The 24,710-nt window shown below is 34.8% G+C and overlaps 2 protein-coding genes and 1 pseudogene across 6 annotated transcripts; 1 reads left to right on the top strand and 2 right to left on the bottom strand.

The window, feature by feature from the left end:
* The first annotated feature begins 739 nt into the window (after positions 1 to 739).
* On the top strand, positions 740 to 5,056 carry LOC140976829 (tropinone reductase-like 3). 2 transcript variants are annotated; one of them, XM_073441179.1, is made up of 7 exons: positions 740 to 1,020; positions 1,237 to 1,353; positions 3,747 to 3,881; positions 4,242 to 4,367; positions 4,444 to 4,545; positions 4,644 to 4,805; positions 4,917 to 5,056. In XM_073441179.1, exons 1-6 carry the CDS (start codon positions 889 to 891, stop codon positions 4,791 to 4,793), a joined length of 762 nt encoding a protein of 253 aa, XP_073297280.1. In that variant the 5' UTR covers positions 740 to 888; the 3' UTR covers positions 4,794 to 4,805; positions 4,917 to 5,056. The 2 variants fall into 2 exon arrangements, with proteins under 2 accessions (XP_073297280.1, XP_073297279.1); XM_073441178.1 differs by having other exon boundaries at positions 4,644 to 5,056.
* A 780-nt stretch (positions 5,057 to 5,836) lies between these two features.
* On the bottom strand, positions 5,837 to 15,835 carry LOC140976828 (succinate-semialdehyde dehydrogenase, mitochondrial-like). 4 transcript variants are annotated; one of them, XM_073441174.1, is made up of 20 exons: positions 15,710 to 15,835; positions 15,474 to 15,631; positions 14,955 to 15,068; positions 14,757 to 14,856; positions 13,741 to 13,877; positions 13,543 to 13,653; positions 12,511 to 12,573; positions 12,295 to 12,405; positions 11,592 to 11,657; positions 11,421 to 11,498; positions 11,269 to 11,346; positions 10,448 to 10,514; positions 9,466 to 9,551; positions 8,898 to 8,930; positions 8,769 to 8,801; positions 8,280 to 8,380; positions 7,278 to 7,363; positions 6,959 to 7,065; positions 6,799 to 6,876; positions 5,837 to 6,099 (listed from the first exon to the last, which is right to left on the bottom strand). In XM_073441174.1, exons 2-20 carry the CDS (start codon positions 15,591 to 15,593, stop codon positions 6,067 to 6,069), a joined length of 1,602 nt encoding a protein of 533 aa, XP_073297275.1. In that variant the 5' UTR covers positions 15,594 to 15,631; positions 15,710 to 15,835; the 3' UTR covers positions 5,837 to 6,066. The 4 variants fall into 4 exon arrangements, with proteins under 4 accessions (XP_073297275.1, XP_073297278.1, XP_073297276.1 ...); XM_073441177.1 differs by lacking the exon at positions 15,710 to 15,835 and having other exon boundaries at positions 15,395 to 15,477; positions 15,560 to 15,578; XM_073441175.1 differs by lacking the exon at positions 15,710 to 15,835 and having other exon boundaries at positions 15,395 to 15,630.
* Positions 15,836 to 17,753: 1,918 nt separating this feature from the next.
* LOC140977712 (metal tolerance protein 10-like) lies at positions 17,754 to 21,223 on the bottom strand (annotated as a pseudogene).
* Between the last annotated feature and the right edge of the window lie 3,487 nt (positions 21,224 to 24,710).

Here is a 24,710-nt window from a genome sequence, read left to right as displayed (position 1 = left end):
ATTCACATCATAGTTCTTGATCTTAGCCGACTTGTAATGAATGGGCAAGGGCTTATTCACTATATGGGTGGATAAGGACATCCCCTTGACCCGACTTAGGTAGTATGAGAAGACCCAGCCTCTTAAGCCCTTTTCACCTCTTCTAATTTCTCGGCCGCGGTACGTATTATTCGTCATCTCAAACAATATTACGGTACAAATTATGAATAATATAATAACAAGCATAAAATAATCATGATAAATTCTATAATAATAATAATGACTTGCTTGTTCACCTAGAATCAAGATGAAAGAGTTCAAGGCTATTTGTTCAAATTTTTAACACCTGCAAAAAAAAATTTTATATGCTGCATAACTACGGTGTACACTTATATGAACACCGATTATATGACACTCACATGTTGGATCTAATGAAACATAATTTTTTTTTACATTTAATAAGTATGTCACTTCAACGATGCTCACATAAGTGTGCACAGTTGATGTACATTATATCAAAACTGGTTAAATAAAATGCTATGAAATCTCATCAAATATCAATTTTATTTTGAAATATCATCTTGACAAACACTAAAATGAGAGTACAATTTCAGATTTCATCCGATTCCATGCCTCAAAACATTCTTAAGCCAAGGAGTCAGGGTTCATAAAGCTTTAATATTTTTTTCCAAATTATTATTTTCTATATTTATTTTTAAAAATTTATAATACTATTACCCAACAAGAAAGTCCTCGTTTATTTCAAGAAACAAGGTGACAATGATAAATTACGTGTCTGCTTTTTCCTTAGCGAAATTGCATAATTCGAATAATATTTATTGAAAGAAACTACCGAATTGCGTATTAATCGTATCACTCTGATTGGTAGAAGCGGAAGGAGTGAAATAGATGGAGGTGAAGGGGAAAAGATTTGAAGGGAAGGTGGCCATAGTCACTGCTTCCACTCAAGGCATCGGTTTCAGCATCGCTGAGCGCCTCGGCTTGGAGGGCGCCGCCGTTGTTATCTCTTCCCGCCGACAAGTATGCCTCTTTCACGCTGACGCACGCCGTCCCCTCAATTATCCATTTCTTTGTTCGTATCTCTGTTTTTTCTTGAATTTTGTTTGTTGAACTATGTTAAGATTAATATTCAAGTTCTAAAAGTTTAATCTTTCATGGGTTTCTAAGATCTTGTTTTTTACTTTTCTATTTACACCGTCGTGATCTTTAATGAGCTTTGCAAAAGTAATTTTGTAGAAAAATGTGGATGAAGCAGTAGAAAAGCTAAAGGGTAAAGGGATTGAAACTCTGGGGCTAGCGTGCCATGTCTCAAATGCACAACAAAGAAAAGATCTAATAGAAAAGACCATTCAGGTAATATTATTGGCCAATTTGGTTTTTTATTCATGTTCTGTGTTTTTATAGCGATCGATTGTTTATGGCCTCCATCCTTCAAACTAGTGGGTTGGCTATTTGATCACCGGTTTCTGATGCTTGGATAAAATAAATGATGGAATACTTTGATAGAAAATCCTGTGATGTGAAGAGGACTAGGCTTCTATAGTGTTTATCGTCAGTTAGAGCAGTAAGTTGAATATTTTAAAATCCCTCCTAGTGAATGGTATATTTTTATTTTTTTTATGGTGACAAGGTCAACCGTCATCTGATATTCCTGATAGTTCCATCACGATAATTTTTGACCTTATATTGCAGAGAAGAAAAGATAGAACCAGATCAAATGTAGAATTTCGGTTATGTCCTCGCGCATGAATGAGAAACATAGTGCAAATACAACTTAAATAGGTATAGAGATATCCATGACCTGTAATCTACAACCCAACATTTATCTTAGAGATACTCATTACCTTTAATCTACACCACGACATTTATCTATTCTCTAACAAGTATAGGTTTGTGCTTGTCTCTTGTACCACCCAGCACGTCTTTGATGGTAAACAAGCCCATGTCGAACCAAAAATATCAGTTCCAACTAGAATAGATGTTAGGTCCCACGCCCATGGGGATAATATAGCTCGCAATTGATCTATGGCCTTCTTCCTTTATATGTGAGGTATTACTTCTTGACAATACCTAGGACTAAAAACGGTAGCCAATTAAGAGCAAACATGTGGGGAATTGTCTAAGCTTGAACATAAGCTCCAAAATCTGATAAAGGATGAGCAGTTTTGTCCTCCCTACCTTACGTATAGTAGTAGATATATCAAAACCAAAGGGATGCTGCTAATAGTTGGATTTACGTTCGGTGGTTCGTTGTTGGTCGGGGTCATGATTAGCACGTATTCATTCTATCAACCATATATTTACAATTGTTTGTGCGTCTAGACAGAAATAGACACATCTTTGGATGGACAAAGAAAGATTTGATTCATTAATCATGTTAGTTGTAAGAGTGAAAAAATTTGTCTGACTAGAATAGAAACACTAAAGAGACTTGTCACTTGTCAGTATAAACACAAGTATTCGATTTATTAAAAAAGATGAACACAAAATTGGACCATCTTAGAGGTATTTTGCAAACATATGATACACAGGTTCAAGCACCATTGAGAGAGGCCGATGTTTTTAGGCACACCATTCTTTTTTTAGACGTGTGAACAGATGTAGTCCATTAGAGAAGTTCATGGGGAGACACCGCTTTTCATGCACCCGAGAACATTTTTCATGCAAAGTGTGATATTTTTTGGCAGTTTAACCAAAATAATTGATATTTTTCCAAAATATCCAAATCGCTGAGATAAACCAAAATAACCTTTATTTTTCTGGAGAAACCGAATTAACCTTCATCCTTTTAATATCAAACTAACCAATTTTTTAGAAATTACACTATGTCTTGAGGGATGTGTTGTAATGTCCAGGAAAGTACAATGAAAAACTGCAATATGCACCTCTGCTCCTGGCACCAGTGCTTAAGTTTATAGATAGAAAGCATATCTAATTGAAATCGAAAATAGTATGCTTTTCCAACACTAATGGAATAGATGATAAATCCAATAATATTTTACTTACATTTAACAAGATCTAAATTCATCTTTGATTTGAATTTTGATTTCATTTTCATAGGGCATAGATGAATACGACTAATGACCTTTACATAATAAGCTTTCTCTAAACATACATTGCAAGATGTAGATGATATGCCATAAAATTGGAAGTTATAGGAATATAGTGCCACCGATGATGTTTTGATTTCTAGACAGTGTAACTTTAACCAATAATTTCTTAGCACTCGAGATTGTACTTTTTTAGGTGAATTGCAACATTAGTTCTCATTATGTATGCAATTTCCGGTGTGGTTTTGTTGATATCTTTGTTTCCCATAATAGAATAATCGTCGACCTGGGAACTTGATAACTACGTACTTTTGGACTATAACATTATCAAGGCCTTTATCATTCTATGATGCTTAGGTATACAGATTAATTACGTCAAATTCAGAATAAATATAATAACCATCAATCGAATACAGGATCTTCCACGAAAGAAATTTAACTAGACCAACAGTTTTGCTTGATAACAGATTTGTTCATTATCTTTCACTATTCCTTTGTCATATGCTGATGAGTAGGTTAAAGATGGCAATTATGACGTTATGAGGTTTAATACGGTGCTGCAAACAGATTATCTTTTTCACTTTCCTTTCATATGATATCCCAGTCTTTAATTTTCTCTTGAAACCTTATGTTAAAACTCTGAATTTAATCCTTTTGATTTTTTAATTTTTTTTTTTAAAATTGCTCTGCTTGCAGAAATATGGTAAAATAGATGTAATCGTATCCAATGCTGCTGCCAATCCTTCTGTCGATGGAATCTTGGAAACCGAAGAGTCGGTTCTTGATAAACTATGGGAAATCAATGTGAAAGCTACTATACTTCTTCTGCAAGTATGTCAGTTTGAATGATGGTATATGTGACACCACTGGTGTGTAAAACAATAGTTTGAACAAATTATGTGCCAGCCTAGGAATAATGTGCTCAATTGGATATCAAATTTTCGATGAAAATTGAAATAATTGAAATTTTTTAGATTGTGCTTAGATGGGCTACTCTAGCATCCAACGGACTCGTGGCTCATTGGCCAAGACAGTTTGAATAACGACCTAGATGACCTTATGCAAGGCATAATTTTGTTTTTGAAATTTCTCCTCTGAATAAGGCATAATTTCCTTTTTCGAAATTTCTCCACATGGTCCTGATATCATTGCAACTTTATGTTAGTGATCTTGTAATTTTCATCGTAATAGGATGCAGCTCTTCACTTGAAGAAAGGCTCTTCGATCGTATTCATTTCTTCTATAGCCGCTTTTCAACCACCTCGAGGATTGTCTATGTACGGTGTGACCAAAACGGCTCTTCTCGGGCTTACGAAGGTACTCATAATTTGGTTTATCTGTCCTTATAGTACTTTCTTTACTTGAGATCTTATTCTACGAGCCTTCTTTTTAGGCACTTGCAGCTGAGATGGCCCCAAATACTCGTGTAAACTGTGTGGCACCTGGTTTTGTCCCAACTCGATTTGCAGATTTTCTCGCATCCGACGAGAGCAGGGTAGCCTGAAAAATAAATATTTAATACCAACCATTTTATTAAATGTCCTTTTGGCAATTTCCATTACTTTCTTGTACTGAATACTGGTTTTTATTTAGAGAAAGGATCTCGAGGAGAGAACGCTACTCGGTAGACTCGGAACTACACAAGACATGGCTGCAGCAGTTGCTTATTTGGCTTCTGATGATGCTTCGTACATCACTGGTGAAACGTTGGTGGTTGCTGGAGGAGTGCCTTCCAGGCTCTGATTTCTCCTTGTTGTATGTTGTTTTCCTCTAGTTTGTCTTTCCCTTTTTGGGTTTTATTTTTCAAATTTTTTTAGGTAATCTCATCATTCAAGAATTGATAACCTATTTATACATTCAATAAAGGTGCTTTGGAGCTAATGTCATCAAAAGTTAGACAACCTCATTACTCTTTTTGGTGGTTTTTCTTTCCTGTGGTGCATATGGAGAAACTAGTGTACCTTTAATGAGACTGGATGAAAAATATATTTTACTAGTTTGTGTTATGTTTTGTTTTATACGCATCATCTTTCTTTATAAATAGCTAAATAAATGGAATGCAATTGTGTATGAGTTTTAAAGTGAAAATTGGCCCCTCGTCCGCTCGAAGTTGGTGGGACATCTACGATCATTATGTACTCCGAGAAATCGGACCGGTTTTCCCTATTCACCATGTTTCACGGGCGGTCGCAGTATCGAGTCATCTCCATTAGTCGAGCAATAACAGATTTGGAGTCCGATCGAACCAACTTCTGGTTACTTTTTATATTGGTGATTCAATTTGAATTTTTTAAGTCGATTTGGAGAGCTCGAAATTCTTGTCTCTTGTAGGTATATATATAATACAGTCAAGAGATAAATAATAGATCTTAATTTTAACGACTTAAGATATTTTTAAATTTTAAAAAAATAAACTTTATATTATACACATTCCCATAATAATAATAGGAGTAGTGTTTTTTTTTTTTTTTGACAAAAGAACTTGCACAATATCGTGTAAATGACAAAAGCATTAATTAAGTACAGGAAAGATGAAAGCAAATAACCCAATGTGAAATACATATTCAGACCAGACCACTTGTCAGTTCGTGGATTTGAGAGCAGCTGTCGACAATATAACAGAATGCAACCCAACATAAACAAATACAATGTCCTTTTTAAGCCATAAAGTAGTTATGTCTCGAAAAAATTGGTTTGAAGTTTGTATATCAATTTAAAACTGAAGCTGCTACTTGTCAAGATGAAGTTTCAGAACTATCAATATTTATACTGGAAAAGCCCTCAAATTCAAGTGAAATCCACCAGCAAAATATCTTTATACTCTTCCCATCATCATGTATTATACAAGATAAACTAGACCGAGGAATTACAACTTATGCATTCAGAGATGCTCACTTATTTAGATACTAATGTTCCAAAGACTGCATTGCCACAAAATCTTAGGTAGACCACCATGCGAAGGGCATCATCCCATTTTCCAAGAATCTGGGTGATGCTGAACACCTTCATATTCTGCTCAAATCAAGTTGCCCAAGCATACATATTTTATCTGCGCCAGAAGATATGAGCCTGAATCAGTTGCTCGCACTCGAGCTAAATAATTGATAACTCGCTTCTTTGACAGCTCAAGCTTTTGGAATGGGAGAAATTAACTACCAAAATTAAATTAGACAACCACAAACTCTAAATATTATGAAAGATTCGACACGACAAGTGCTACATTCAACGCTCTTCCAATTAATCGTACAGGCAACACTTCTTCTTTTGTATAAACATCTACTATTCTATGTAGGAATTTTTTTTGAGAGCAAGTTAATACCATCAAAAGTGTCACGTCTCAAGAAGCAGACCAGTGCAATCAAGACCATACAATGAGCTGCTCTAGCCATTACTTTTTACCCTCCTCGCTTTATAAAAATGGTTATCTCAAACACTGCTCACAAACCGACGTGGGACTGAGGGTACTAAAAAATCTGCTGTAAGGATTTTCATGCATGCACGTGCATCCCAAATCCTAATATCTTGTTGGATTTGGGCACTTTCGTTTATGATAAATTTGAAGATCGGAATTTTTGACCAACTTGGAAAAGAATTTGATGTGGAAATAAAGACAAAAATGATATGGCTGTTACAAATGGTTCCCAATTGTAAACACAAAAAGGGAAAAACTGGAAAAAAAATCATATTGAGAAATTCATATATTCACAAACTTCTGGTGTATAAAGCCAGACATACTGAATATAAATACCTCAAGATATTCTTCCATCCCATATTTTGATCCTTCACGGCCAAGACCTGATTGTTTCATCCCTCCATGTGGAGTCACCTATATGAATCAAAGACAATGAATAACTATGAAAAACTTCAATTTCTTATCTCTATCTGATAGAGAAGCAGACAAGGTTCACCTCAGTTGAGACTAGTCCTTCATTAACTCCAACAATTCCATATTCAAGAGCTTCAGCAACACGCCAAGAACGTTGAACATTTGTCGTAAAGATATATGAAGCCAAACCTACAAACAAATTGCTAATGTGACATAATCACAAGAGATATGATGTCTTCTTTAGTTGAACTCAGATTTCAGAATATTTGAGAATTAACAACTTCAATTCTTAAGATGTGAATGATCAATCATACTGATAGCCTTAAAAGACCTCCAAGGAGGTAAAGTTTCTAATCTCCAGTCTCCAATAAGAATAGGCATCCATAAATCATATTTCATACCAGCATTGGTGTCATTGGCAATATGGATGGCTTCTTCTTCAGTCTTAAACTTCAGAAGAGGTGCAACAGGTCCAAATACTTCCTCGCTAGATTATCCACAAAATAAAATTAGCCACAAAAGGGTGCCATCAAGAATATGAAAAGCTCTATTCAAGCATTTCTTCATGAAAATCTTAAGTTCAGAACTCATGTCAAAGAAAGAAACACAAACCCGATACATATAAAACCATAACTTGGAAGTCTAAATAGAAGTAAAGCGGTAAAAAACAAATCAAAGCTGAGCAGTTGTGATTATAAGGTGTAAATGCCAACCGATTCAACACCAAACCAATATATAGACCAATTCCACCATCGGCAAACCAAGGGAATAAAATGCTTTAACTGACGTAATATGCCCATGAATTATACCAAATAAACTAAAGCAAAATCCAATAATATCTCTACGTGGACCCAGTATCAAGTATGTTACGGTAAAGAGGAAATACAAGAGAGAGGATTTGCTATCAAAATTTGCATAGAGCTTATCCATTGCGTTTTCTCACCTCTTTGCCAGTGTTCTTGTTCCGAATTCAATCAACGTCCCCAACAAAGTAAATAAAGACTCCACTTTCAAAGATCCAAGAGAGAGACTCGTCACAACTTTCAAGTAATAATGCTAAAAAATATGAGCTCATAGGACCAGACCACCTTTCCAAACGTTGACAAACTTAAATGCAATCTTTGAGGCAACTGAGGCACTCCACTCAGTAGAATTGTACCGATCAGGAAGCATAATACTGAAAACCCCAGTTATTAACAACAGAAGACATGAGGCATATATTTTGTGGTAAACTCCATTGTTCGTAAGTCTCAATGAGAGCATGTGCTAACCAATCCACGATAAAAGAAGTGAAAATTTTCTAAGTTTACCAAAACATTTTACAGTTATACAGGACAAGACTCTAACAAATATGCTTCAACTGTACATTAGACAAAGTTCTACTTGGGGTTTTTTGGAGTTACCTGGATATACGCATCTCATTTTTTACATCAGCAATAACTGTAGGCTCATAAAAGGTCATTCCAAGACTGTGTCTGTTGCCACCAGCGAGTATTTTGGCTCCCTTAAAAAAAGGTGAATACATAAGGGCAAGAGTAAGGCCAATTATGTCCTATTGCATTTTGTGCCAGAAACCTCAAGTTTTTATAGCATGGATTGAGAAATCAACATTTTCATGATATGAACAACTACAAACAATGCCACAAAATATATACCCAAGTATTAAACGAAAAGGGCCATGCATTAGATATGGAGCAGGTCCCAAAAAGATGAATATATCAACAAGTAATGACACCAAAACAAAACAACACATGGCCCTATATCCCTGATTCTAACAGAATAATCTATTTAACATCATGAACATCATTGGTTTCTATAAATTATTAGAGGGGAAAAGAAAAAAGAACTTCTCTCACTAGATCTAGTCACTGTGCTGTAAGTTAGGTACAAACCTTCGAAACAGCATCTTGCACCAGTGTTTCGACCTGTAAGGCAATCCTGAGAGGCGTCAAAGGGACAAGACACAACTACAAGTATCATATTTGCACAATTGAAATTGTAAATTGCTAAATAAACTTGACCTTTTGTAATGCAGCATCATTTATCAGAGGGCCCTGCAATAATCGTCAACAGTAAACTTTTCAAGTTAGATCAGTTAATGCAACCCAGAAACCTAGATGGCTAATTTTATGTGATGTAGGAAACACCAAACTTGAAAGGCAAACTTGAAAGGGTACTGTTGTAATAGATATAGAATGTAGAAATTGAACTGGAATTAAAAAAAAAGTTCATGTTTGCAGCACGTGTCCGTGAGTCAACAACAATGCACTCCAGGAAAAATTTTAAAATTTTCCTTTTTAAATTTAAAATTTTAAAAAAACAGGAAAAAATACAAAATCAACCCAAACCATGTCCTAACCCGCTTGTGTTAATCATAGTTGTTAGAAGCAGGGCCCCACAAGCATCACAAAAGGAACAACCGAGTGCTATTATGTCAAATATACAGAAAATGACAGTGATGCTGAGTCATGAGGGCCAAAAGGTACGAAAGTTGGGTAATAGAGAGTGCCATGCCTCTTGAAGTAATAACTTAACCAGAAATTATCAGAGCAGTAAGGTCTCGATTAATTTGCTAACTGAGGTTATTACCAGCGCAACACCTTCCTCAAATCCATTCCCCATTTTCAAACTCTTGACCGCATTGGAAAAGGCATCTGCAAATTTGTCATATATCCCTGTAAAAGATCATTGGATCAAACATGTTAATATTTTCTTTTTAAGCAAAGCAGTACTTGAAAAATGATGAATTTCAAAGCATAAAATCGCCCACTTTTAGGCAATTCATATCCCTGTAACTTTTAGCATTTGCACCACATCCACATAAAAGTAAAATACTAGCGTAAGGGATATAAAAGAATAAATAAACAGAACAGAGAGAGAGAGAGAGTGTGTGCACTTTTGACATATTACCGTGGACAATACTGTACAACACTCATTCAAAATTTAGTTTCCGATCATTTTCATTCAATTTAAAGTTAAGATTTTGGAACAGACTACCAATTAAGGTTGTGTTTGGTTGACTTGATAGGATTAGGTCAATGATAGATTAATCTCATTAACCCATGTTTGGTAAAACATTTTTCATCCTACTTCCTAATCTCAGGCCTGGTACCAAGTTTTTGGGTGATAAGCATCACTATTGGAAGGTGTGATATTTAATCCCTCGTACCACAATGTGAAAAATGTCGGTAAATGACATATAGTCCCAAGGGTTTTGCAAATAGTACTGCTCAATATCAAAAAGACTCTTGAGAGAGAAGAAAAAAAAATGTTGCCTATTTTAAATAAATGCGATGGTTTCCAATTATCTGAGTGATTGCTCTTGTACAAGATTCTTCTATACAGCAAAGCCAACTCTAATTCTCCCATAACCTACCTCTTTGCTTCAGGTCCTTTGAAATTGCTTGATTCAATGTCCTTTTATTAGTTGATTTCACGAGCATACCATTCAAACTCAAAAATGGAAATCAGACAGGTACCATGACTGCAATCACCCTCTAAAAACATATATAACACATGCCAAGTACGAAATAAGAAGATTGTGGTCTAGTTTTCTGGTATAGTCAAGTACCTTCTTGTACAAGAACTCTATTTGCACAAATACATGTTTGTCCAGTGTTACGGAATTTTGCTGCCAGCTGCAATGACACAAGCATAATTATGAGGACATTCGAATAGAGATAATGCTATAGCTGATAATTCCCTTCAGATTAGTAAAGCAACCATCTGAGAACAAAAGGTCTAAAGACAGTCATTGATTCAAGTTGCGACAAAATCTAACAGTTCAAAGATGGATAAGTGATAACCATGTCATTTTTGGTTCAACCTTCAGTTGATGTCTAAGATACTATTTTTCTACATCATTATTAAAGGAAAAGGAAGGACTCTTTTTTAATAAGGTAGCATCAATTTTGAAATCCCTCTAGGACAAGCTAATCAAAATGTGGAACCATCAACTGGTATCATACTTTCTCTGTAAATTTCCACAAACAGCTCCTGCGTTAATTAGGTGGCCACCATGAATGATGACACCTTGGAACATACAGACATTTGACAGATTAAACTCAACACTTCGAAATCTAATTTAATTCAAACGCTGACCATATACCAAAAGGCCACTGCAAGATTTACATATATTGTTCTCGATATCTAAAGCTCTATAAATTTTTCTGTATGCAGTAAGAAGAGGGTAACATAAAGATGTTATTGCGATGCCTACACATTGGTAATCCCCAGAGGCATGAATTTTAGCAACAAATGAAATATATCAATTAATCTGTATCCGGATCAGTTATCAAAAGAGAAGAGATCCAGAATATACATCAAACATTGTAATACACTGACAGAGAGCATTCAGATCAAGAGAAAGGAAACACTGGTGCTCCAACTTACAGTTCCTTTTACAGCAACTTCAATATCTGCATCATCAAAAACTATGCAAGGAGCATTGCCACCAAGTTCGAGAGAGACCTTAAAACACAAGAATTTGACATAAAAAGGTAAGAGCAGTTATACATCTAGGATGCACATATTTTATTTCCTACCTTTTTTACAGTCGCAGCCGCTCCTGCCATCAATTTTTTTCCAACAGCTGTGGAACCAGTGAAAGAGATCGTTCTAACCTAAATAAGTTAGGAAAAACATTACTATACTTGTTTTTGCGTCCATAAACATTTCAATGGCCACAAGCATAAGAAAATTTAAATATGAAGAACCTTGGAACTGGCAAGTAAAGCTTCTCCGATAGCAGGTGCATCTCCCATTACCACATTCACAACACCCTAACTTTCAAAAATCACAATTAGAATAAAATATAGGGATGCAAAATATAGTGCGCAATGATCAGAATTTTTATCAAGTATAGACCACACTGGCCAGATAAAGACAAGAGGGAGAACAATAAAGATGCATTTTTTAAAAGTTCCAGAATCCAGATAAAACTGGGCTCTGACTTGTGATAAGAAAAATAGAGCACCAACAGGTCATTAGAATCAAAAGAATGTGATCCTTATCCCTTCCCATTTGTTAAACACATGTACCTAATTTTTCCTCAGCATCTCAAGTAGCACAAAAACTCCATAAACAATTTCACAAAAATAAGGATGCTGTTGCAACTTTTGTGGTCCAAGAGCAACGATGCGTGCCACCAGCCGCATAAAAGCACACTCTCATTAACAGATTGTCCAATGATTCCATCAGTTAAAGCATCGAAATTAATTATTCCGTACGGATTTTCTCATTTTATTGAAGGTTACAGGCATCAACAAGAAATTAATTGTTACTCCACACCTTAACCTCAAATCACAGAAAACTGGAGGCAGTTAGCTCTAAAGTCAAGCGAAAGAACAAGTAGCTCATTTCATAATCTCAGAACCGAAAGTATGTTATGCAGTTTAAATGGCATCGAAACAGAATTACCGGTGGTATCCCAGCTTGAATGGATAGTTCTGCTGCTGCTAAAGCAGTCAGTGGAGTCAATTCAGATGGTTTTATGACAACGGTACATCCACAAGCAAGGGCAGGGGCAACCTAAAAACAAAATGAAGTAAATATCCACTCTTGACATGATGTTAGTGGAGTTATATTTCGACAGACAATAATGCCACTAAGCCCCAACATGAAACAGATATGCACCTTCCGTGTAATCATGGCTATAGGAAAATTCCAGGGCGTGATCAACCCAACCACCCCTATTGGCTGCAAGAAAAAAGTACGTTCAGTGAGATGACTAGAACAGCTTGTTCAAATTGATGAACTTGCAACCTACTTACCTAAAGTATGTCTAAGCCAGTTATTTCCAACTCTGAACATTACTATGGTGAGGTAGACATGTAAGTAACTAGTAAGGCAGCATATTTCTGGTGCTTGGAAGATATGAGCATCAGGGGTTAACGAGGTCTTCTGTAGTAGGGATCAGCAGGTATATGTGGATTTTTTATAAAATTCATGCCTTCAGGAAGTTAATATTGTTCAATGAAAGACACGACAATTAGGTGCCTTTCCAATTTCAGATTTCTGGTTTCCTTGACAAATCAAAACAGATGCCTTTTTACCATAATTTTTTTCTCCGGTCAAAGAAAATGTCCTAGTTCAGGATACCGTTTGTTGTAGGAGCAAGAGGAGGTGGAAATGATGAGAACCAAGGGAGAAAGGATGAAAAAAATCAGATAGATTCTTTTAACATTATTGATAATCAAAAGTATGACAATGTTTCCTATCAAAAAAAAAGATAATCAAAAGTATGACATCTCATTAGTATGTCTTCTCAATGAGATGATAAAGCCGATTCATAGACTTATCACTTAAGGTCATGATTTTAGATCTCATGTTGTTTATCTCACTCCAAAAGGGGAAGAAAAGCCTACTAGTGGAACAGTTTATTATTATTATCTCCGACAATAAAAGCAGTGCATCCAAGTATAATCATATTATTGATAACATCCTAAGTATGATAATATTATTTATAAAAAAATTACAACTAGATCAAATATACAGACCACGTTAATTGATATTCGTATCTATAGATAAGCAATTTGGATCTTTTCAGTACTGCAAGGATGAAACACCCTTTGATAAGTATGTAGCCGGATTAAAAGAATGTTTGATACACAAAAGCCAAAACAAAAGTGAGATAAGGAGCTCAAAATTTCAGGGAAAATTATTCACCTGCTTTAAAATGAAGAATCGACGATCTGCTGATGTTGTTGGAATTATGTCTCCATACACACGTTTAGCCTCCTCAGCATAGAACTCAATAAAATTTGCCGCATAGGTAACCTATGAGCAGCAAGAATTTATATGCTTCTCAAATCGGAGGCAAACAAATAAAGTTTGTTTTTAACAGAAAAACAGAGAATCAGGTACCTCACCAATGGCCTCTTTTACAGGCTTCCCTTGCTCTAGGGTCACAATTTGTCCAAGCTCTTCTTTGTGAGATATTAGTAAATCATACCATTTCCTTAAACGTTTGCTCCTCTCTGTAGCAGTTAGCTTGCTCCAAGCTGCATCAACGTAAATAGAATTAATACAGCCAAAAAACCTCCGGCTGATAGGGTTGTATTCTCACGATCATTTTGATTACCACGATGCACTGGATCAAACTTATTAAGATCTCGTGGAATAAAGAGTATTATTTATATGAAGCAAGAGTGGTACTGTCTCCAATAATAATAACACAATGTCATTAAAGCGTACACTATTAGTGTTCAGGAACCATTTTTCCAGTCATTAAGCACACAATGATCAGCATTCAGAAATTTGAATTGATATGTTTAGGTATGAGCGTATGAAATACTCTAGCCTGTCCAAATCACAACTACAACACGCTCCACAAAATACGGTACATAAGCGGTAGCTCATAGCTCTAGATTTTGTACTTTGGATCACACAGTCAGACAACTCTCAAGATCGTGCAACAGCAGGCTCTGTGCGCTGTGTGAGTCGGGCAACAATTGAGTACACTGTACCTCAGACAAAAAGCTGGGCTAGTCATTAGATAATATAGAGAACATGTTGGATTGAGATCTTTTCTGTCACAACTGACAACTTAAAATGCAAAACAAGAAAAGTCCAGATATGTTGATAAGCATTGATGAACTTTTAACAGATGTTATCTTTTTAAAGTGCAGAATATAGCAAGAAACTGAAAACACCCAAATTTAGAGTACGGAATAAGAAGTTTAGTACTAATATTCGATAAATTTGTTTCTTCAGGTAAAAGTAAGTATTTTAAGCTGGTCTTCTTGTAACTTCTATTACAATGAAAAACATAATAGTAATAAAACAAAAAAATCTAAAACAGAATGACCAGAAACCAGACAGATGAAAAAAAAGGAAAGAAAGAAACAGAAAATAAGACAACTAAGCCCGGATAAACTCACAGGCAAATGCTTCCTGCGCTGAAGCAATGGCGTCATTTGTCTCTTGTCCAGCCATGAACGGAACAGTTGTTATGACCTCACCAGTTGCAGGGTTAAGGACCTGCCAAAAAAGGTATTATTCTACATACAACAAAGCAGCTGGCTATACACGTGAGAAATATTTTCCTGTAAATATCTTGAATTGCCACACAACCAAACCTCAAATGTTTTCCCATCATATGCTTCAGTCCATTTCCCACCAATAAGTCCATGACTTCGGATGAGTCCTAAATCGTTCAGCTTAACAGAGATAGCCTTTGCATCCGAACCCATCTGCAGCCACCAAAACAACGTTGTCATGCCACAATTACCACGCATTTCAAAATTTCTACAACTCGGGACAATTAAGTTGATACATAAATGGCGGATTGCATATGGGATCTCTTCAAAACATAGAATTTGAGGGCAATATCGAACGGAACTGACGACCAAATCTGAACCTAAAGAACAGATTCGAGCCGGATAATTGCAGAGAAAGTAAGAGTCTTTGTCCCTCGAATTTCACCGCAAAAACTAGCATTTCTATAAACACCATCAAGAACCCACAAGCAAACTGATCAAATGAACCAAACCCATAAAAATGCAAGCAAAAAAAGTACCTTTGCACTTGCTGGAAAGTGAAAAACTCAAAAGGCCACGAAGATTACTAGAAAGTGGGCTGCAAAGTAGCTATGGTACCAGTCTACAAAATACACGAGAGGGGTGATATGGCTGCGAAGTAGTAGAGATGCGTGGAGAAATAAAACCCAAGGCAAAGCTCCTACACACTGTGGATACGCAGATGCGATTCCAGCTCATCTGGTCTGAAAACGTACCCTCACACAGCCTGTCTACGTCTAAACAGTAAATACCATAATTAATTGCACCACTCGGGGATAAAAAAACAATTGAAAGAAAGAAGAGTGGTGGCCTACTGCTGCTTCGCTGTTTCGTGTGAGGAAGGGACACTGGGTTGCACGCCCCACCGGCCCGAATGAATGCTCCACGAGCTGCTTGGAGGCTAACACATGGTAGGCCTACGCCTGCGTATGCCAAACATATCGACAAATATTATATGTCTACTCACTGATTTGATATAATAGATATAAAGATATGAATGTGTGCTTATACAAAAATTTGTTTCTATAAAAAAATAATTTAAGAAATTGAGATTAATAATAAAAATTATCGGTAAGTAACCGACACAAATTACAAGAAAATATCTATGACCATGCTTTTAAAAATAATACATATTTAAATATCATTAAATTCATATAATTGGTTATGCGATTTTTTAGCCTTTGTTTAAAGAATAGGTCATTTGTGAGACCGTCTCACGAATCTTTATATGTGAGACGGGTCAACTCTAACTATATTCACAATAAAAAGTAATATTCTAAGCATAAAAAGTAATATTTTTTCATTGATGACCCAAATAAGATATTTATCTCACAAATTACGATCCGTGAGACCGTCTCACACAAGTTTTTGTCTTGTCTAAAATGATATATTCAAAAAATGAAGCCTATTAAATTTCATTACTTTTTTTATTATTAATTAACAATTTATTTTAGAACATGGGTCAACCTGGTTTATATATACGAAACTCACTTGTATATTTTTATTTATGATATGAGTTGACTACCCAAACATTTGACTAACGGATATGATAAGATAAGAGTGTCATGCTTGAACAGCTAATAAGATATTCATTTAATAGCAGGTGCTGAACTTAAGCTTAAATAAGATAAAACCTTGAAGAAATTATTTATACGACAATAATATTTACCTTGTTTATTAGTTGGAATAAATTCAATGTCATCATAATTTGACTGATGAGATTAGACGATGACGATGAACGACGTATAATATAAAGATGATATATAAATTATATATGAATAATATGATGATTTATAACTATAATAATTTATAGAACTTAAGTCTAATATTAAATGAAACAAATATGTGTGATCAATTAATTATTCATCATTAGCATCAAACAGTGACTTAATAATATTAGTTAGGATTATAGTTGGCAACCTGTTTTTTCGAGATTCGACTCGATTTGATCGAGTTTGGATCGGGTTTTCGGGATAAATATTTGGAGAGATCAGACGTGGTTAATTTAAAGTTGGTTGGAAAATATGTAGGAAAATCCTATACAAAACTAGAAATACATATGTTTTGGTGGTTTTAAAGTATTTCTATGACTTAAAATAAGAACTTAGTTTAACTTTATTAATTTAATTTTGTATATTTATGATGCACAATTATTACATGAGTTGGAAACAATATTATTTTTTCTTTTTTATATTGTTTGATTTGATATAAAAGTTATGACAGAAATCACAATAGACCAACGATATTGGAATGGATGAGCAATAATTTATCTATCATTTACAAGTCAGAAAAGTCACTGTTCGCTTATCTCACAATCAAGGCTTGATGTTGCATATTAGTTGTAATTGTTTAAAAAAATTATTATAATTGATCTTTCAAAACATACTATTTTAATCTCACGTGCTTTCTAAATATTAAATCTACGCTAAATCTTTAGAAGAAAAATATCATATTCTAAATCAAATAAAGAATATATGTAGTAAGATTGTTGGAATTTACCATGCATGCACAAATGCCGTTTCAAATATTATAAAACTAATAGGAAGAAGAAGAAAACTCAATAATATAATGAATTGGTTGAGAATGTGATGAATGAAATGGTCGAATTTTGTTTCTATTTATAACCGAACTCTAAGGTATGAAATCGCGTTTTTCTTCTCAATTTTTTCAACTCTCATTTAATTCTTGTATGCCACCAACCTAACATATTACTGACAAGTAGCCACTAATGTGTGCATCTAAACACAGCCGAAAACCTGAAAATTTGACAATGGAAATAACATAATTTTGGAAAGTTTTTACTTGGAGAAGATGGAAGCGGGAAACACAGTTCTACCCCATGTTGCCTTGTACAATAATATCAGCAATATTTCGTACCAAAATTATGATATGGTTTTGTGTTCTGGTCTGTGTGAAAACTCAAAATCTATGTGAACAAAAGCTCTTTTAACCTCCGGAAGTTTCTCGAGCTTTACTTGTAACGTTTAACCTATATTATGAGCTTGGCTCAAAAACATGTTTTCCGGAAATACAATATCAATCTCCACAAAGTAAGTGCTGAGAGTCAAACGGATAGGCTCTTACTGTATTAATATGCTGGGTCTCTTTGTCATGGTTCCACACGAAATATGTCTGTTTCGCAAGGAAATCTGGAGGAGCTGTTCTTCAGATCAATGACCGCACGTTTTCAACAACTGTCTTTGCCCAGGTTGTGATTGTGTATGATGCTATCTACACCATCAAAATGAAAGCGAGTTGTGACAAAAAAGAATGCCAAAATCGGCCATTTTATGAAGGAAACAGAATTAATAGCGGTCTCTAATGTTTCTTCCTGACATAAGGATTTAGGAGGCACCACCATTTTAGATAGTTGCATGAGTGACTGCTGCATGCGGTTCTTATGTGCATGCTTTTTTTTATTGCAACAATTACATTGATGAAATGACGAATATGAGGAAATTCATGGCAGTGTGCTAGCAATGGATCATATATTTCTGTTGTTATGGGAGAAAAAGGTGAAGCACCATGTTCCTTATGTGCTTGTCTAATGATGTTTCGAAGGGACATGAGTTGAGAGGGTCATGGGATCATGGAGGGATATGAAGGCTCATGAAGTCTAAGTTCTAAGTTGTGGTGTTTATTTACCGTAGACCAGCTAGCTTTTCTTTTATAATAAAAGTGATATCAAGTCTATGTTTTCCGATAATAAAATCACGAAGAGAGTGACAAACTTACAATTATAGCTCCTGTAGGATCAATCCACCAGCAGAATCGAACTGCTAATACAGCAGTTGCCAGTCCGACTGAATTAGTAATGACATCGAAGAAATGATCTTTAGCATAGGCTCTAACTATTTCATTCTTGAATTGTCGGCATACATCATTAACATAAACTTCACCACGGTAACAGAAACCATGATTCCTATCATCCACATCTCCTTCTTATGGTTCATATCTGGACCAGACCATGCAAAAGCAAGAAGATGAATATAAGAAAGTATGTACAACTACAATACAGGAGTCAATGCTATATTAGCACCAATTTACATATGCTGCCACATAACTACGGCCTATTATTTCCAGGTTTTAGGAAGATAAGAAAATGAAGCTGAATACCTTTGCAAAGAGTTGCCTTACAGACTCTAGAATTATTTGCAATCCCAAAGTTGCCATACATAACAGATGCAAAAACAATAATTCCCTACATATGATGCATTCTCAAAAGTGCAGAATAAAAGATATGGTTAATTGTAACGTAAATGAGCATGATGACATATGACCGGCTGCATTCGTTTCTTTCCAATTGGGTAGCGATACTGGTTTGGATTTTTCATGGCATAGGCAGTAAACCACAGGATCAGCCCAGACAAAAGGTCTAGAAAAGAATCCAGGGTTGATGCAATTACAGATAAAAGGAACAGATTAGCTATGTTTGACACATTAATCACCATTGTTTCTCTCCTGGCAAGTTGCTTCTATTCATCCTGAAGATATGTGATGAAAATTAGATAAACTAATGGGACTCAGCACTCCATAAATGGTACAGTCAAAAGGTGATTCATGTCTGGTATGTTTTGGAACCAGCAAAGAACGAACTAGGGAAGTATGAAACAACCTCTAGAGAAGGCCCCAAATTATTGTTTATTATTTACAAAATGATTAGAAGTATCTTGCACATTCCATCAAAACCTAGAGTCTATTCTAACTAAATTTGTTGAAAGGGTTAATCTGTTGAAATGCAATAGAACTCAAGCACTCCAACATTTTAATATTTTTATCATGAGTATGCAGGTGTGAGCATGATACATAATATTGTCTCTTTACACAAAGGAAGGGAGATCAAGAAATTCAAAACCAACCTCTGCCGGAGTATCCGATAAACAGCCAGATTCATGAAAGTTCTCCATTTCATTAAATCCTTTAAGCAGTCTTGCCTGCTTTTTGTAATATTCAGCAATTTTTTTTGTTGTTTTTCTGACAAATAAAAGATATGAAGAACAAGAAGCAACAGTGTACGATACTATTAAAACAAAGGGAGTTTTAGTTGGTAGTCCATTGTGGCGTTTTAACTATGCAAAGTGCACAAAATAGAATTAAAGTTGACAAATTCTTCGTATTGCCCCCACAATGAAAAATCAATAAAATCACAAGTAGGCTGATCAAAACTATAAAATTTGAGATTAGAAAATTTTACAGTCACTCGCATATAATATATGATTACCAATTGTTAAGATTGAAATTTGGACCTAACTCAACCCCAAAAGCTAGCTCATGGGGGGAGGATTATCCGAGTACATATATGCAACTTCCAGGTTATTTATCCAACCGATGTGGGACAACTAACACCAATTAAGTAGACTTTAACTATAACTTAAATCAGATTTCAATTAAAATTCTAGTTATTAAATAAGTTGGGCATGTGAAGTGAATTAAAGCATAGATCAAAAGATCAGAATAATAATTAGTTTTGTGTACCTAAAATAAGGGCCTTAGGCTCATCCCTCCTCCTATGGATTTGAAATTAGGGTGATGAAATTGAACTAGAGATGAGACCGAGGGCTTGACCCAATTGTCTCACCAGAATTTTCCATGTATTGACTCAAGTTCGAGTCTTCCACATCCCTTAGATTAAGATATCAAAAAAAAAAAAATTGAACTAGAGGTGAGAAACTTATATTTCAAAGCTGTAAAGAACAAAACTTTTTAAATTATACTAAAGATTTAAGTTTTGAGTATAAAAATTTGCATTGGAAAAATGCATACAGAAACAAGGCTATGTTTGGTTTTCTTTTTCAAACCCAATTTCCAATCGTAAAACAAAAACACTACTATTTTGTTGTTATTTATTTTTTAAAAAAATCATTTCTACATAGCTCAATAAAATTCATACTATTAATATAAATTTTTACATTTCCTAAAAAAGACCAAATTATTATTATTATTATCATTATTATTATTATTATTATTATTATTATTATTACTATTATAGCAAAATTATAAAACAGCTTCCGAAAAATTCATTTTCTTTTAAAAAAACATCCAAAAACTACCATAAACAAAACCATTAACCATACAGACCCGAGAATTTCCATTTCAAGTTGCAACTTTCATGCGTTCAGCTAATTCCAACCTTGGTTATTATAATTTCTCTCCGACACTGAAATCATAATACATTTATAAATACATAGATCTCAATGGGCTGCATCCATCCAATATTTGTACGTGTTCTTGTCAATTAATTTTTCTGAAAAAATAAACCCCCTGTGTGACTCATAATCAAAACCAAAACCACTTTCACTACACAGAAGAAAACTCCACCCTATAGTCATATTTCTTTTCCAAATCTATTTTCTGAAAATCTACATCGTTTTACGCCAAAACTTCCAGATTTATCAAACACAACAATTTAAGGGAAAATGTTTTTTTGGGTCTAATAACTTTACTATTTTTGAGTTTCGGTCCACGAACTTTAATTTTTGATCTCGATACACTATCTGTTCTTTTTTAGCTAATTTGGTTCGTTTTCTATTTGGGTGGCCGGTTTTCACTGGAAAAGCTGACTAGGCGGTGGCCAGAGCTTACGTGGCTTGAAAATTGAGGATCTGTTAGAATTTTTTACCACTTAATATCCTACTCAATTTTCCAAATATTTTTATTTTGTTTACATTTCCCCACCCACGATCCCTAATTTCTTGCCCGTAATTCTATTCAACCCAGAAATGTAATCCACAACACTAGTATACCATCCTACAGCTGAAATGAAGATCTCGCACCCACAAGATTTTAAGCTTCTTCCACCAGATTACGGTATGTTTTTGCAAAGATTCTTGCCTCACAATAACGTAGCAATTTTTTTTGTCATTGTGTGTTTGAAACAATGTTTTCCAGATTTTCTTTGTAATACGTTTTTGCAAATATTCGAGCCTCATATTTGTTTTCTTTCCGACATTGTGGTCCCTAAATGAATGAGAGTTATTGGGTTTTTTCATTAAAAAAATATTGGATGTTCCGTGAATTGTAATTTTCAAAACCTTTTGCTGGACTTATGCTAAAATTGTATAAGATGCTCCACTTTTGCTAGACTTTTTTTTATTATTTAATGGGTTTTCTAAGCATGCGTAGTTTTTGTTGTAATGCAGATGTTAAAAGCAAGAATTTTACATTGAGTCTTCACAATGGAGGAAAGTTCCACATCGGTGACTAACACACCAATGTAGGTGGTGCGGTACTTAAATTTGATTTTTCTGAATTTTATATGATTGCTTTAGATCAGTTTAAGAAGGTAGTTGAACATGAAGGTGTTAAGCAACCTATGAGGGCTTTCACGAATGTTGAACATGATGGCTTTTGATGGATCAATAATGACACTGATTTTGGTTAAAAGTTGTGAGCAGAAGATAAAATTTACTAGAGAAATTCACATATACATTGAGGAGGTGCGCATATTTTGTCCATATGTACCTTTTGATTATTTAGGGGAGAAAGATAAAGATGAAACTGAGTCTGATTGGGCAGTAGATGGTGATAGCGATGGGGTAGTTAATGAGGGTGTGACAGAGGGGACATAAGAAGATGGCTGTGATGACATATTGAACGATGAATGCACTGATGAAGACAGTGATTTTAGTGAGAGTACTTATGGTGATGATTCAAAAAAATATGATAAACTTTTCAAACAGAATGTTGATAATGGCTTAGAAAGGAGTTTGAGTCAAAAGAAACAGAGCAAGTAAAGTCTGTTGAAAAGAATTTGTAGAGAAACTTGTAGAGAAAACCTTTCAGTCTATAAGAGACTATATACCAATTAAGGCAGATATGTATCATTATCTAATTTCTTGCTATTATGGGAACATGTATAGTGTTGATTTGGAGAATGCAAACATGAAATGAGTGCAATTTATGCACAAGACTTGGATTGCTATAACTTCGTCGATGATTGTTATAAGTTGGAGACTTATAAGTTGGTGTATGCTCATGTTATTATGCAAACAAATGAGAGGAACAAATGGAAGCAGACAAACATGATTCCTTTATTGCCACCAAACTTTGGGAGGTCTGCTGGGAGGCCAAAAAAATCTAGGAGCCCACTGAAAAATAAGAGACGAAGAGTGAAGGGTCCTTTGAATGAAACCTGCATGAGGAGGCAACAAAAGACATTAAAATGCAGTAGATGTGGAGTTGTAGGCCACAATAGGAAAACATGGAACATGGATATTGAACCAACGGCTCCAGTTATAACTGAAAAAGTAGTTGCAATACAAGAACCAATGAGCCAGCTCACACAAGAACAACCAATGAGCCAGCTACAATGTCAAAAGACCCAAAAATTGCAAGTTTCCTAATTTGTATATCATGGTTTACATATGAAATTTCTTTATACATATACATATACATATACATNGTCGATTGCCGACACAAGAGGTGAATATAATGGCTCCTGCACCTTTTTGTTACGGGATCTTTCATTAGGAGTGTTGAGACATGTGTTACACACTCATGCGCCACCGCTAAAGAAATCATCACTCATGGAAGGAAAAAGTACGCAACACTATCCAGCTTGAGCCCGATAACAACTGACATTCGAGGGAAAATGAAGCAGAACTCAAAAAAGAAATGAGACTGGAAACTGATGTTTATGGAGTAATATAACTTGTCTCTTTTTGGTTGTAACACGAAGTAGTTGTGTTTTTTTGGTTTAACTTCCGATATTTTGGTGAAGAGAACTACTTTACACAAGTATATCCATATATGCATTTTATTGTTGTGTTTGTTTGAATTAATGATGTTTATTTGGGGTGTTTTTTAAATTGCTTATTTCTAAGATCAATGATGAAATATGTTGTTGCGTAACATAATTTCATTCAAAGGGTTAAATTTCAAAAAGTTTCAAAAACCATTCTATCAAAATTTTCCTGTTATATATGCAAAAGTTTCAACAATGTATTTCTTCTGTAACATAATTTCATTCAAAGGGTTAAATTATTTTGTTATTTCGATTCCTGGTTTCATAAATATTGTCCAGTGTATGGTTAAGTTAAAACCAACTCAGTAAACTGAATAATACAATTATAATATTAGAACATCACGTACTAAAATGTACCTCTTTCTTTCCGAAAGTTGGGAAAAATATGTCTAAGCCACAGAGTGAATTAGTTGTATAGTAACTCATGCAAGAAAATTCATTAAATTTCAGTGGGTCAAAAGTAGCGAGTTTCGGCTTGAAAGACGCATTCTTCTTCTCTATGTTGTCTGTCTCGTTATATCTAGGAACAATAATACTTGACATTGTTTTGCATAAATGTAGTCAAAATACAAACAATACAAAACAAGCTCCCAAAATTCTCATACTTATAGATAACTATTAACCACCTCCACTTATACATCTAAAAAATCATAAACAAAGCTAAAACAACTACAAAACCAAGAAGAAACAACGATAACACAAGATAACTTTTCAATTTTTTGTTCTCCTTGGCCAGCTTCTCGTATTCATCTTCCAAAGAAGATAGTTTTCTTTTTAAACTTGGAATAATTGACATAGCCCTATAGCACATAGGTTTATCCTCCCAAACAAAAAAATTTCGGCCCCCTCTCTGCACAAAAAACATAAACTGGTAAACATGCAGAAAACTGAGTTCGTTTCCCACAAAGTACGCATCCATGAAGAAATGCTCGAATGAAGAAAAATTTAACTTCCAATTTTGGCATCCATGAAACCTTCTTCCGGGATTGTCATTTGTCCACGAGGTACGCAAATGAGCTCGTTTCTCACAATTACAATGCATTGAACCAGTACCAGAAATAGAAGATATTTTT

This window comes from Primulina huaijiensis, chromosome 5, assembly GCF_012295235.1.
Source record: "Primulina huaijiensis isolate GDHJ02 chromosome 5, ASM1229523v2, whole genome shotgun sequence".
Taxonomy (NCBI): Eukaryota; Viridiplantae; Streptophyta; class Magnoliopsida; order Lamiales; family Gesneriaceae; genus Primulina; species Primulina huaijiensis.
The sequence above is the reverse complement of the archived record's forward strand: the minus strand, read 5'-3'. Positions and strand labels throughout refer to the sequence as shown.